The following is a 16,074-nucleotide window of genomic DNA, read 5'->3' as shown; positions in this document are numbered from 1 at the left end:
AAAGTCTTGCTGAACATGTCAGAAATCCTGCTGCGTTTTTTGCCACACCTCCTCCACTGATTAGCTACATGCTCTCTGCCATTATGAAATCTCTCACACCTACACCGCAATGGAAGGAAGAAACGATGCTGCTGTCTGCTTCTCTTGCTTCAGGATAGTCTCAGCTATTGCATGCGACTGTTAACAATTCCCGTTTCTCTGTGGAAGCACTTCTGCTAACAGAAACTTGTGTTGCTATTATCATTCTATTTTACACAGAAAAAAAAAAGAGATACAGATGAGCTGACTGGCTTGCCCAAGGTCGGGGTCTAGCTTCAATCAGGGTTCAGCCTCGAGCCCAGTCTGCCTGGTCCCAAGTCTGTGTTCCCAACTGCTCTGCCCTTCTCCACGGGAGGCCCATCCCCTCACTATGTGGTGAGTAACTGAAGTCTCCCTCAATTCTTTCCCTCGCACCCACTTCAAAGTCACCAGTCTAGTCTTTTGCTGAAGTATCCCCAAGTTCATCCTTCCCATTTAACTGTCATTCCTCATGAATGCAGTGAGGGTTTGCTTCCCTCCAACCTGGCTGGTCCCTGCCTGGCACTGAAGGGGTACCTCTAAACATGGACCTTTCAGTGACCCTTGGCAGAGAGCAGCAAACACTCTGCAATGCCCATAAAGCCCTGAGTCTGATCCTAATGCCCTGCACCTTCTTCCCAGCAGTACACACATTTGGCACACCACACTCTATCAGCCCCTAGACGCAGAAGTTCCCACACCTTCTCACAGCAGCCAGCTCTGCAACTTCTGGGAATTTTGTTAGCCAGTTTACTTTTCGTTGGCGGCTTGAAGTCAGTCATAGTGGGAAAGTGACAAATGCTACAAATCAAACCTCTTGCCTCTGGAGAGCCAGTTGTTAAGCACTGACCAACAGGCCACCACCTGGACACTTTCCCCTCATTTTTTTTTTTTTTTTTTTTGAGATGGAGTCTCGCTCTGTCGCCCAGGCTGGAGTGCAACGGTGTGATCTCCATTCACTGCAACCTCCGCCTTCTGGGTTCAAGCGATTCTCCTGCCTCAGCCTCCCAAGTAGCTGGGACTACAGGTGCCCGCCACCACGCCTGGCTAATTTTTTGTATTTTTAGTAGGGACGGGGTTTCACTGTGTTAGCCAGGATGGTCTCTATCTCCTGACCTTGTGATCTGCCCGCCTTGGCCTCCCAAAGTGCTGGGACTACTGGTGTGAGCCACCACACCCAGCCCATTCTTTAAGCTCCACCTAAAACATCACATCACTAGTGAACCAATGTAATGTCAACAGCCCTGTGTGCATATCTGTTATAACCCACTGAGTTCTGTGACTCACCGTGGGCTCATCTCCCTGGGCCCTCGGACGCCCCACGCTAAAGGCCACGCCTGCTGATCCATGTGTCCCACCTCCGAGGGGCCTAGCAAGCACATGGGGGCATCCAGGAAGTGCTGACTGGGTGAGGAAGCATATGAACGCGTTCCTGTGTGTCCACTCTGACTGAGTCACAGAGATGTGCACATGAAAGCACTTCCAGTTCATCAGCACTGCCGTATCTTCAAATGCAGCTTCAACAGCAAAGTGTATTTGTTTTTCAATAAAAAAATGTCTGATGTTCTTAGGAACTTTTCAACATAATATATACTAAATTTCTGCTTACTTTTGGGACTATGAGAATTTAGATTTAAGGGGTGTCGAGGTATTTCTTTTCTGAGATGGAGTTTCACTCTCGTTGCCCACACTGGAGTGCAATGGCACGATCTCGGCTCACTGCAACCTCCACCTCCCAGGTTCAAGCAATTCTCCTGCCTCAGCCTCCCGAGTAGCTGGGACTACAGGTGCCTGCCACCACGCCCGGCTACTTTTTGTATTTTTAGTAGAGACAGGGTTTCACCACGTTGGCCAGGCTGGTCTCCAACTCCTGACCTCAGGCAATCCACCCGCCTTGGCCTCCCAGAGTGGCTGGGATTACAGGTGTGGGCCACTGCGCCTGGCCAGGGGTGTCAAGGTATTTCTTGTTGGGATAATCTAGAAGACAAAGACGACTGTCAGCGCACTGGAGAAAGCTGGTCCCTGTATCCTGTGAGGCTAACATGGCGGAACTTTAGGCGGTGTGCTTGAAGTTCCACTGTCAGGGATCCGGGAAGGCTCTCAGCTGCTCTGTTCTAACCCCATCTGCTCGAGTCACCTCAAAATTCACATGAATAAGTGTGAGGTAGCAATCCAGCATCAGCCAGCGGGTCAGGAGACCAGATCTTTACCTTAAGCAGCCTCAGACCAATTTGGCTGACTGAGTCCAGCATCCACAAATGCAGCTCAGTTAACTGAGTTGGTAAAGTGCTCTTTCTACTGGTTTCAAGTAACATTCCCAGAGAGGTAAAACTCCTCTGGCCAACTCCTACAAGGGAACCTGACCCTCCTCGAGGCTGGAAGCAGGGCACAGGGTCCAGAAGCCAAGATCCTCACAGAGGCACATGCCATGTTTCCTGCTTCAGAGAGCACTCAGGGACTGAGGTGAAGAGATGCCAGGCAGCATGCAACCACTAATGAAACAAAAGAAACCAGTTCAAGGTCTTTGATGGTAAGATTTGAGTGGACATGACGAAAACTGGCACCTTTGTGTTATCGGTGCTTTCTTATTCCTCAAAGATAAATCATTAATTTCATTCTTGTGCCTTATTTTTCCCACTTGATCAACATGGTACTACCCTAACACCTAACCTTCTGTGCTGAGGCAGAGAGGTACTGCCATGGGAGTGTGCTCTGCCTACCAGGGCTGTGGGAACCATCCCAGGCCAAAAGCAGAGTGTCTTCCTTCACAGGCTATGGGCAGCCCTGAGTGGGCCAAGCTGGGGCCACATGCACTTCTGTTATCCCTCAGCCCGTGCCTCTTCCCAGGTAGTATGAACGGAAAGAAGATCCAGAAGGAAGCTCAGCATACAGCTGTGCCTTCCTGCTCTGTCTCAGCCCACCCAGTCAAAGATGCAAGCTTCTCCCTTGCTTTCTCCTTTCTCTCCTCTTGGTGAGGTGTGGCCCAATCCTTGGAGCTTTGTTGTTGTCTCCACTGGTCCACATCTCCCCACTGGCTCCCCATCTCTCTCCAAAGAATGGAGAGCCACTAATCCCACCTGGAACTTCCCAGCCAGACCAGAAAGGCTGCTTCCTGGCCTTTCCCGAACACCCCCATCCTTGGGATCCTGACCATGAAAACCCACCATGGACAAGGACACACCCTGTTCTCTCCCCGAGAAGGTCACTCGCTGGACATCACTACCATGGATCTATCTCATCAGGAGAAGGTCACCCGCTGGACATCACTACCATGGATCTATCTCATCAGGAGAAGGTCACCCGCTGGACATCACTACCATGGATCTATCTCATCAGGAGACGGTCACCCGCTGGACATCACTACCAGGGATCTATCTCATCAGGAGAAGGTCACCCGCTGGACATCACTACCATGGATCTATCTCATCAGGAGACGGTCACCCGCTGGACATCACTACCAGGGATCTATCTCATCAGGAGAAGGTCACCCGCTGGACATCACTACCAGGGATCTATCTCATCAGGAGAAGGTCACCCGCTGGACATCACTACCATGGATCTATCTCATCAGGAGACGGTCACCCGCTGGACATCACTACCAGGGATCTATCTCATCAGGAGAAGGTCACCCGCTGGACATCACTACCAGGGATCTATCTCATCAGGAGAAGGTCACCTGCTGGACATCACTACCAGGGATCTATCTCATCAGGAGAAAGTCACCCGCTGGACATCACTACCATGGATCTATCTCATCAGGAGAAGGTCACCCGCTGGACATCACTACCATGGATCTATCTCATCAGGAGAAAGTCACCCGCTGGACATCACTACCATGGATCTATCTCATCAGGAGAAGGTCACCCGCTGGACATCACTACCAGGGATCTATCTCATCAGGAGAAGGTCACCCGCTGGACATCACTACCATGGATCTATCTCATCAGGAGAAGGTCACCCGCTGGACATCACTACCAGGGATCTATCTCATCAGGAGAAAGTCACCCGCTGGACATCACTACCAGGGATCTATCTCATCAGAAGAAAGTCACCCGCTGGACATCACTACCAGGGATCTATCTCATCAGGAGAAGGTCACCCGCTGGACATCACTACCATGGATCTATCTCATCAGGAGAAGGTCACCCGCTGGACATCACTACCATGGATCTATCTCATCAGGAGAAGGTCACCCGCTGGACATCACTACCATGGATCTATCTCATCAGGAGAAAGTCACCCGCTGGACATCACTACCAGGGATCTATCTCATCAGGAGAAAGTCACCCGCTGGACATCACTACCATGGATCTATCTCATCAGGAGAAAGTCACCCGCTGGACATCACTACCATGGATCTATCTCATCAGGAGAAGGTCACCCGCTGGACATCACCACCATGGATCTATCTCATCAGGAGAAGGTCACCCGCTGGACATCACTACCAGGGATCTATCTCATCAGGAGAAGGTCACCCGCTGGACATCACTACCATGGATCTATCTCATCAGGAGAAGGTCACCCGCTGGACATCACCACCAGGGATCTATCTCATCAGGAGAAAGTCACCCGCTGGACATCACCACCAGGGATCTATCTCATCAGGAGAAGGTCACCCGCTGGACATCACCACCAGGGATCTATCTCATCAGGAGAAGGTCACCCGCTGGACATCACTACCATGGATCTATCTCATCAGGAGAAGGTCACCCGCTGGACATCACTACCATGGATCTATCTCATCAGGAGAAGGTCACCCGCTGGACATCACTACCATGGATCTATCTCATCAGGAGAAAGTCACCCGCTGGACATCACTACCAGGGATCTATCTCATCAGGAGAAAGTCACCCGCTGGACATCACTACCAGGGATCTATCTCATCAGGAGAAGGTCACCCGCTGGACATCACTACCATGGATCTATCTCATCAGGAGAAGGTCACCCGCTGGACATCACTACCAGGGATCTATCTCATCAGGAGAAGGTCACCCGCTGGACATCACTACCATGGATCTATCTCATCAGGAGAAAGGGGACTTTGGCCATGTGACCTGGTCACTCATGTCAGGACTTCTACAGCAAGCCTGTGCCATGTGTGTCTTACAGGCGGACTTTTAGTACAACTCACCTATGCATGGGGGAATGCAGTAAAAGAGGCAGCCAAGAGGCAGCCAAGAGCCAGCCTGTGCAACGCTCTGAACGACTACAGGGTCACACCAAGACAACCGAGCAGGGTCCAACGTTTATAACAAACTTGCTTAACTCTTACCGATGCTGAATGTTACATTATTAATGATAATTTCAGACTCAAAACTAGGCAATCATCACTCTTTTTGTAAGTCCCATATTTAGATGGCAAATAAACAGCCAAAAGTTAAGGCATTTGAAGGGCACTTGAAAACCATTCCTTTATGTGGAACCTGGGGTGCTATGATAAAAGGTTAACTATGACCCTACCAGTACAATCTGCAGAATCATTTATACCACTAAGGCTACATAAGTCACACCACTAAGATACATCTTCAGTTTATTCTTTTTCTTATTAGTACTAGAGTTAAATAAAACACTATGTAAATACCTGGGGCAATGGTGTTAACATTTTTCTTGTTGAAACTAGTTACCAGAATTAAGAAAAAATATCAAACACAACTGATGTGATTTGCACCTTCTTTTGGCCTTGTTCATTGTTGCCAAGAACTATAAACACATCCCCAAAAAAGACAGCAAGGAAGAAGACAAAAAATTACTAACTTGGGAGAAGCAACAACTAAATAAATAGAGAATTACTGGCAATACAATTTAGCCTTAATTTACTGAATGTTATTCTAATAACTGAAATATTCAATTTCCCATGAAGGTAAATCTGTTTACATCTAATCACCCACAGGATCAGCCTGGTTTAATGATTGCTATTCCCACTGCCTTTCCAATAGCAATTATAAGCCATTAGGGGTCTTTGGTCCTTTTCTACTTTAAAACGATTTAATGAATACGTATGAAAGCATCAGAAAATCTTTCAAAAAGCTATAGCAGTCTTTCATGTATGCTTAGAAAAGATAACAACTTTTGTAATACAAAGAGTGTAGTAACTCTTATGCCGATATATTTATACCTTAGTCATCTGAAGATCCTGTAGCTGTTGTTGCCAGGCGAGAATAGTTTCTAATCGGCAAATCCAAATATTGATGTTTCCCACTAATACAGACTTCCCTACTCCTCTAATAAGAATGCAGAGGGTAGAGCTTAGGTCTTGCAGAAGATCTTTGATTAAGCGAGGATTGTGGTGGTCATCAAGAACTGGAATAAATAAAAATAAAACTATGGATTGACACAGTTAAGCAACACTTTAAAAAACAATCCGGTTTCACAACCCAAATGTCCACCGATAGATGAACAAACAACGTGTGATCTATACATGAATGGAATATTATTAAGTCTAAAACAGGAGGGAAATTCTGACACACAGTCAGCATGGATGAACCCTGAAGACATTATGCAAAGTGAAATAAGCTAGTTACAAAAGGACAAATATATAACTCCACTTATATGAGGCACCTATAGTCGTCCAATTCATAGAGACAGAAAGTAGAATGATAATTACCAGGGGCTGGCAGGGAGGAGGAATGGGGCCTCAGTGTTTAAGGAGACAAGAGTTTCATTTTGGGACAATGAAGAGGTTCTGGAGATGAATGGTTGTGATGGGTGCCCAATAATATACACGTACTTATGCCACTGAACTGGATGCTTAAAAACTGCTAAAATGGTAAATTTTATGTTATGTGTATTTTAGCACAATAAAAAAGATGTAATTTCACTGCAACCGAAAAGTGACATCATTTTTGAGATATCACAAATATAATGAGATTTTTCAAAACTTTAAAATTTTATCTGATAAATTTTCAGTTGGGTCTACAATTTTGCCTTTAAAATGGTCAGTTTATACTTTCTTTTGTACTTATCATAAAGTGGCTACTTTAAAGTGGCTTAAATATGGAGTCATATATTCCTATGCATGTATAAAGTCATGGTGTAAAATTTAAAATTCCACTTACTAACAGCCAGTAACTTACCAAGGCAAGCTCATTAAATTAAAAAGAAAATTACTGGCTTATCTGATGCCTAAGTGAGTAAGTCACAATCCTGCTAATTTTGGAAGCATACATCTAAAATGAACTGTGATTAGCTAACCATGAAAAGGTAAAACAGCTTTTTAAGTTCTGGGATTAGTTATTTTTCCTAGTATATTGCTTTGTATGCAAAAGCAACTTTAAAAAAGTAAACAGCAGTAACAGAACACTGGGAACTAGAGGGATGACCTGTATTTCTGATGTTATCACATTATTTACACAACTGTTTTTGACAGCATGTGTACTAGGTAAAGATAAAAGAAAAATCCCATCTCGTTGCACCAAATTTCTAATTAAGATTTAGAGTATTAAAAATACAGTGACCATCTTACCCTTTTGAACGATTTTATCCAAAATGTTGAAGTAATTCTTTTGTGCCACACCACTCAATGAAGTTAACTGGGATTTTGCAATTAGCTGCAATAGCTTAAAGGAAAGACAAAAAAAAGAGCTGAGCAACATATAAATCTATTTAATATGGAATTACAAACCATGGCGATATAACACACATGCATGAAGATTTCTAACATGCCATCCTAAATTAAGCCACTGTATCAGAGTCCGGGTACAGGAAACAGTCACTACCCATGCAAACCTGAAGAGACCTTCGTACAAGGGAGCTGAGGCAGCCGCGGCCTGCAACTCTGTCTTCTAGTCTTGTAGGCATTCATTTACTTAGTGGAAGCATATCTCCTCCCAGAGCCCAGGCTGCAAGAGTCTGAAACGGAGCTTTTAGCTTTCCAGTCTCTGTACCACAAGGGCATACCAGAAAGAGGCTAGAATGAATGGTTGGGCACTAACAAATATTTTCACAGCCTAAGCCCATACTCGCAGTTGTTTGCTGAACAGACAATCAGAAAATCAAACAGCCCTTCCATGTAGAAATTAAAAAGGAAAAACATCACCAAACTCATTATTAAATAGCATTTTGTATTTAAAAACTCATTATTAAATAGCAAATAAATTGCATTAAAATAAAATACTGTAGAATTTGTATTCTAGGAAGCCACAGTAACAAATCCCTGTGACAGAACCTGTGAAGTAGAGGTCTCCTGTGGGAATGACAAGCAAGGCCCTCGCCGCTGCTCTGCTTGCCCTCCTGGGATGCTCTGCTCTTCCAGTTGCCCCTACTCTGATGTGCATTATGGCAGGAAAACGTAGGCTGCTGCTTTCCTTTAATGCTTTTTGTCCCACTTTATTTTTTATTTTTGCCTAATACATCTTTTCATTCTTGTATTTTCAACTTTTGTAAATCACTGTTTTAGGTGTGCTTCTTACATACAACTTCGAGTTGGGTTTCACTTTTTGATCCAATCTGAAATCTTTTACCAGCCTTCAGGTTATGTGTATAAGGTTATGTGTTTACATGTATAGACACAACGTGTTTGGTCTTAACTTTATGACATGTTTTTGTAGCTTTTTTTGAAAAAGTTTTCATTCTCTCTGTAGTTCTTCTGAAACTTAGAAATGCTTGCACTATTTTGTCCTAGGGGTTACTTTTGGAATTTTAGCTCTACGTAATTCCCTCTCCTTTGGAATCCTCATACAACACATCTTCGCGTTGTTAGTTTCCTGTTCCACATTGTGATAAAACTGCCATTCATCTTGCTCCCTCCTTCCATCCCTCTCCTGTACAACTTGATTTTCGTGAACGACATCTTAGTGCCTCCCTGTGATTACAGGTGAGACAGTCAACAAATCTCTAACCACCGACCTTTTCTCCTCTGCCCTCCGCTCACACTGCTCCACCACCCTCAGCCACACAGCTGATGCTGTAGAGATTCACTGACATCCAGTCTGATGGACGTTGTTTCTCCAGCCAAAAATGCTCATGAGAACAATAAGTATTCCCTGAGTTCTCACATGATCAATACTGTTTGTTTGCAGCCTGGCAACCAGACAGTTTGACTGGACATAAAATTTATGGGCCATCCTTTCTTCCTGGAGGATCCCATAAGTAAGGATGACTCCACTATCTGAAGAATTTGGAGAAATTTGAAGCCACCCTGATCTCTTCCCTTGGTAAGAGATGACACGTTGTTTACCCATTGGGAGGTTCTTGCCTCATCTTCAGAGTTTAATAATTCCTGTAGGATGTGGCACACTCATGACCTGTTCTCAGTCAACCTTCCCCAGCATAAAATTTGCCCTCTCACAATGTACGCTTCCATCTATTTTTACCTGAGCAGAATTTTCCTGAACATTATCTTTAAATATTTGTTCTGTCCTTTTGTTTTGTTTTCCTGCTTGAAGATTCCAATGATAAATACGCTGGAACCCCTCTCCCTGTTCTCTACAGCTGTAATTTTCTTTCTAGTTCCTCTTAAACTCATGATTATGGTTTCATTCTTATTAATTTTCTCATTCTTACTATTTCCATCACCTTTTTTTGTGTTTCCCAAAACATCTGTTTTCTCCTGGGCCCTTCCAATCCCACCTTCGCCTCTGTGGTGGTTCTCCCGGCAGATGCCATCCTTCCTTCTGCCAACTTGGCTTTGTCTCCTGCTGTCTCACTTGGTTATACAGGTTGAGCATCCCTAATTCCAAAATCCAGAATCCTCCAAACTCTGGAACTTTTTGAGCACTGACAAGTGGAAAATTCCATACTTGACCTCAGGTGATGGGCTGCACAAAATTATTAAAAATACTACATAAAATTACCTTCAGGTTATGTATATAAGGTGTATGTGAAACATACATGAATTCCAAATTTAGACTTGTATCCCAGCCCCAAGATATCTCATAATGTATACGTAAATATTCCAAAATCTGAAAATATCCAAAATCGAAAACACTTCCAGTTCTAAGCATTTGGGATATGGGATACTCAACCTCATTAAAATCTCTTTTCTGTTTTGTGGCATTCCTGCACTGGGATCTTCTGCTACAGAACTGCTTCGTGAGTTTCCTGTTTTTTTTTTTTTTATTCATGATTAACTGTCTGGTCATGATTCCATCCTGCTTCGCAGACACATTTCCCACAATTTCCTTAGAGAATATCCGTGCAGTGACATCACCTTCTTCTCTAACAGGCATTTCAGAGTGAGGTGGGACTTCCTAGGGTGTCGGTTTTGCAGAGGCCCTCAGGGTAGGGGGAACGGCAGCTTTCAGCCTTCCCAGTTCCAGCACTCTGTCCCCCAGCTGCTACCTGCATGTACGTGAATCCCTGGGTGATCCCACAGCCCATGTCTCTGAGTAAAACTGGATCTGGGAAGCCCTTTGCTGTCAGTGGTCCTCCCTGGAACTTCTGCACTCTGCAAGCTGGAGTTGAACATCTGTGACTCAGGCTCTCAGTGCACAGGGCCTGTGGGGCTCATCTTCTAGACTGGGCCCTGACAAGTGCTTTTGTTAGCCTGAGCCCTTCTGCTCAGTTCTGCCTATACTATCACTGCCCAAGCTTAGCTACTTTTGGTAAGCTTCATGCACATTTTAGAGTCTGTGAATTGCATCTGCCTCTTACTTCTCTGAAAATGGAGTTTTTCATCCCTTCCTTCCAATTCTTCCAGCCTTTCTTGATTTCCAGAACGAGCAATCACTAAGTCGTATGCTCAGTCCCAAATAACATTATAAACATGACAATTACATGATAATCTTTGGGGGAAAAACATTCTGTGATTTCTGACATATTTACATAAAAATATCTTACACTAAAATATACCAGTTGAGGGCACTGGCCAGAGATAAGATCAGGTTACGCCAAGCAAAGCTGAGAAGACCATTGTTAAAATTTCAATCCTGTTCCTTTATCTTTTCAAATTAACTGAATGTTGTTATTGAATTTCTTCCTTGTTTTAATGTTGACTAGCACCCCTTTTCCCTGCCTCACTTTAGAATCAATTTAGAGACAAAGGATTCAGGCCAACTGAGGTTATCAGCATTATTGCTCATAATAGCTGGACTGGCGGATGCGATTCAGATTCACACAGCAATGGATTTCCTAATCTGAATCCTAGACTGAGATGATGCCAGCAAGCCCTAAGCATTGCTTAATAACCAAAGCCTCCCCAGATAGGCTTCTTGCCCTACAACACTGAAGACATGAAAGAAACAGACCAAAATGTACAAGTATCTTTTATTCCTCAAAGGAAAAAAGAAGAGTTACACGTGTCTGTTTCTCACCAATCAGAGGGGTCAGGGCAGAGGGAGTCTGGGAGAGACAGTTCTACCACCACGGTTCCCAAAGCATCGTCTAGGGGCCTCTTAAGGGAGCCCAAGGTCTAAACTATTTCCACAGTTTCACTAAGATAGGATTTTCCTTTTCTACCCTGACATTCATCAGTGTGCAGTGAAGTGCTCCAGAGGCCTCAAGATGCTACCTTCCAGAAGACTGAACTCAGGAGCAGAGATGAGGAATAATCCCCTCCATCACATCAGACACCAGGAGGTGTGCCAAGGTGTGAGATAGTCCTGTTTTTTTGTTGTTGTTGTTGTTTTTTAAGACGGAGTTTCACTCTTGTCTCCTAGGCTGGAGTGCAATGGCACGATCTCGGCTTACTGAACCTCTGCTTCCTGGGTTCAAGCGATTCTCCAGCCTCAGCTTCCCAAGTAGCTGGGATTACAGGTGCGTGCCACCACGCCAGGCTAATTTCTGTATTTTCAGTAGAGACAGGTTTCACCATGTTGGCCAGGCTGGTCTCAAACTCCTGATCTCAGGTGATCCGCCCACCTCGGCCTCCCAAAGGCTGGGATTACAGGCGTGAGCCACTGCACCCAGCCCAATCGTTACTTTTAAATAAATGCAGAATATTTTACAAACTGTTTTAATTTCTAATGTGGCAAACATTGATAGATATAACTCACATGACCCAAATCTCTTTGGGGTCCTCAGTAATTTTAAAAAGTGAAAAGGACCCTTGAGACATTTGGTTTTGGAACTGCTGCTCCACTAGGGGAGGAAATACCAGGAACAGAGAATACGTGTCCCCTGGGAGATAAGCCTCCCCGACCACCTCCCCTCCCATCATCGAAGTACGTTTTCTACATTTCTCTAATATCATGTTTTAAAATTCCTTTTAAAAAGACTGCACTCATCAGCAGAAGGCATGGGATTAGCCTTCTGATCCTTTAGAAGCACGGTCAGTTTAGACTAGTTATACACACAGGACTACAAAATGGACACCACCAGGCATACGTAAGCATAGAGGTGAGAAGGGCCGTGGTGTTCATAGTTGAAAAGATTGCATTTCCGGTTAAAATGGTAATTAAGATAACAGGGCAAAAGACATTTAACAAAGAAACCATCATCATTCACAAGCCTCTAATTAGCTATAAAGCAAAGTCTGTTGGGAATTTAATGAATATTTGTTAAAAACACAAATACTGTAGGAAGTTTTTTATACAGTCATGGGTCGCTTAACAAGGGGGTTACAATCTGAGAAACGCATCGTTGGTAATTTCGTCACTGTGTGAACATCACAGAGTGTATTACACAACACCTATACAGCTAGACCACAGACCTTATACAACATGTTCATGCACTGAACAGCAACTGTAACATAATGGCAAGTATCTGTGTATCTAAATCTACTTAAACACAGGAAAAGTACAGTAAAAATAGGAAATAATCTTACGTGGCCACCACACTACACGCGGTCGGTCACTGACCAAAACCTCGTTATGTGGTGCATGACTGCATATCTCCTCAAATCTGACAATTCTAAACAAGTAAAGATGTGGAAGAATTAGATAAACAGAAAGAAAGTACATCCTTCAAATAGAGAATCTGTATTTTTCTCACACATCAATAGAATATTTATAAAAATCAATTACAAAGAAGTCCACAAAGGAAAACTTAATCATTTCAAAGAATTAGAGATCTTAAAGGCCAAGCTCTCTGGTGATAATATAATAAAACTAGAATTCGATAAAGTTAAATAAAATCACAGCTATTTGAAATTCGAGGTCCATTCCTGAACACTCTTGGATCTGGGAGCAAATTGTCACTGCATGTGTGCCTGTGATCCTGAAGGGCCTCATGTACATGGGGAAGGGAAGAGAAACAACAATGTCCGCTACCTCTATTTTTAAAGTCAGCCTTACTACAGAACACAGAAAGTATTCTTCACTGGGCAGACCAAATCAACTTTGCTCAGTCTTCACCTTTGGGTTCCTTTAGATTTGTAATTAACTGTAAGCATTTACTGAGTGATTATTATAAAGGCACCATCTGAAGTACCTGATGCCCTTCTAATGCCTGTAATGCCCCTGTGAGGTAGGTCTTACTATTATCCCCGCTCTACAGATGAGAAAACTGAGGCAGGGAGAGAAGAAGCTGGCCCCAAGGCCACATCACTGAGGAGGGAGGCGCCAGACCTGGAGAGCAGGGGGATCCCACAATCTGTGCTTGTGCCTTCCTGCTCTGCTGCTTCCCATCTAGTGTGTGTGCCAGACAGAATTAATAACCTGGAACAGCCCTCAGTGATCTCAACTTTGATTATCTAATTTTAAAAAGACTTCTTAAGTTCATTGTCTTTTACAAAAAAGGGATGTAATCTAGCAAGTCAATGCAGAACCATGCAGACTTTGTAGTTTTCATCAATTCTCTGGAAGCTCCAGCCACTTTCCTCGGTCCTTTAGCAGTGTGTGGACTGCCTGCCCACCCCTGCCCCGAGGTAAGGAAGCACCACACTACAACCTCATGCAGGCTGAACTAAAACATGTCCTCCACTTCAGGCTTAGGAACCAGCGCCCCTCCTACAACTCACAAGTTGCTCAAGCAGTGGTCTGTGAGAGGTGATTCTATTTTGGGGGTTGTCCCTTTTCTCTGCCTTTCTTGGGAACCATTTTGACTCTCTGTCAAATGTTCACTGACTTCTAGCACTGGCAGAAAGACAGACTGCTTTTTTATCTGAAACTGAACTGTTACACAACATATAATTTTATTTTGGTAAAAGCATTCTTAGTTGCTCGTTTAGTCATACTCTACAAATTATCTTGTTGATAGGATAAATATGGTAAGAATTAAAGAAAAATGAAGATGGCAGTGGATACTTGCAGAGTATTATTAATACCGGCATTTCAAACTTCCAATATAATCTGGATATTTGCCTGGAGAACAAGCTCTTTTTGGCATGCCATCTAATGAGGAGACTTATGTTCCCAGTGTGCTCAAACTGCCTGACACCACCTATCCACCATTGTCAGCAATTTATGTTCAATTTTTCTTAAAAACATCAGAGCTACAAGGTCAAATTTAATTCAACGGAGGTCAAACTCTTGGATGAGCCAAGTAGCACTTCCTTCAATGGAAATGGACATTTCTGAATGGTGACAACACCGTCATTTCTTGGACTTTCTTTAACAAATCTGTTCTTAGGAGCATTAGCATACTTTGTTAATACGCTTTAATCTGGCATTTTTAAGGGGGCAATTATAGGGAAGTACCTGGAATTAAATAGCCTACAACCAATTCTTGAATCAACAATTAGGAAAATTGAAAAATATATATGTAAATATATCTTTTTCTGTATAAGTAAAGTCCCGCTAACTTAGGAAATTAGAGGACATCTTTGTGTAGAATCTTTTTATAAAGTGGAAATAGGCCGGGCACAGTGGCTCACGCCTGTAATCCCAGCACACTGGGAGGCCGAGGCAGCCGGATCACCTGAGGTCAGGAGTTCGAGACCAACCTGACCCATATGGCAAAACCCCCTCTCTACTGAAAATACAAAAATTAACTGGGCGTGGTGGCAAGTGCCTGAAATCCCAGCTACTCGGGAAGTTGAGGCAGGAGAATCTCTCGAAGCCGGGGGGGGGGCGGAGGTTGCAGTAAGCCAAGATGACACCACTGCACTCCAGCCTGGGCGACAAAGCTCTGTCTCAAAAAAATACAAAATAAAATTTAAAAAAAGTGAAAATAACTTCCTCTGTTTCTGACTATGCAGTTTGCTTGAAGGAAAAAAAACAAAAAAGCAACCTGTAGGTTCAGTACAACAATCAGCAAAAATGTAATTATCTTAGAGTATCTTAATAGTTCTTCAAGTAGAATTTATGGAGGAGTTTAACTGTGGTAAAAAAATAATTGGAGTAACTTAGAAAATATTTATGTATACAACAGTTAGTTTGTATGCTCAGTCACTCATTCATTTTAGGAATAACAAGTGCCTACTACTTGCCAGGTGCTTGGGATATAGCAGGGCCTACTGAATAAATTAATATACAACAATAAATTAGCATTGGATTGTGTCGCTTAAAACAACACTCACCAGAGCAAACAAAAGCTTGATTAGCAATACGATCTGAAATTTTAAAGACAGCCCTTTTCGACAGTTCCATCTAATTTGCCAGGTCATTATTTTAAAATGTCATATGGGATTGCTGGGTCAAATGGTATTTCTGGTTCTAGATCCTTGAGGAATCATCACCACCACACTGTCTTCCACAACGGTTGAACTTATACTCCCATCAACAGTGTAAAAGTGTTCCTATTTCTCCACAGCCTCTCCAGCATCTGTTGTTTCCTGACTTTTTAATGATTGCCATTCTAACTGGTGTGAGATGGTATCTCACTGTGGTTTTGACTTGCACTTCTCTAATGACCAGTGATGAGCATTTTTTCATATGCTTGTTGGCTGCATAAATTTCTTCTTTTGAGAAGTGTCCGTTCATATCCTTTACCCACTTTTTGATGGGATTGCTTTTTTCTTGTAAATTTGTTTAAGTTCTTTGTAGATTCTGGATATTAGCCCTTTGTCAGATGGATTGATTGCAAAAACTTTCTCCCTTTCTGTACGTTGCCTCTTCACTCTGATGATAGTTTCTTTTTTTTTTTTTTTTTTTTTTTTTGAGACGGAGTCTTGCTGTCACCCAGGCTGGAGTGCAGTGGCCGGATCTCAGCTCACTGCAAGCTCCGCCTCCCGGGTTTATGCCATTCTCCTGCCTCAGCCTC

General features: G+C 43.5%; 1 protein-coding gene across 19 annotated transcripts in view; it reads right to left on the bottom strand.

Annotated features, from left to right (window-relative positions):
- FBXO25 (F-box protein 25) overlaps positions 1-16,074 on the bottom strand; it is a 74,711-nt gene that overhangs the window by 21,921 nt on the left and 36,716 nt on the right. For all 19 annotated transcript variants that reach the window (XM_074000166.1, XM_005562490.5, XM_045397791.3 and 16 more), the window contains 2 exons: positions 7,520-7,613; positions 6,173-6,357 (listed from right to left, as the gene is read on the bottom strand). In XM_074000166.1, the coding sequence (XP_073856267.1) occupies positions 6,173-6,357; positions 7,520-7,613 (279 nt within the window). The remainder of the gene's footprint in view (positions 1-6,172; positions 6,358-7,519; positions 7,614-16,074) is intronic.

Source organism: Macaca fascicularis, chromosome 8 (assembly GCF_037993035.2).
Source record: "Macaca fascicularis isolate 582-1 chromosome 8, T2T-MFA8v1.1".
Taxonomy (NCBI): domain Eukaryota; kingdom Metazoa; phylum Chordata; class Mammalia; order Primates; family Cercopithecidae; genus Macaca; species Macaca fascicularis.
This window is presented reverse-complemented; position numbering and strand designations above follow the sequence as displayed.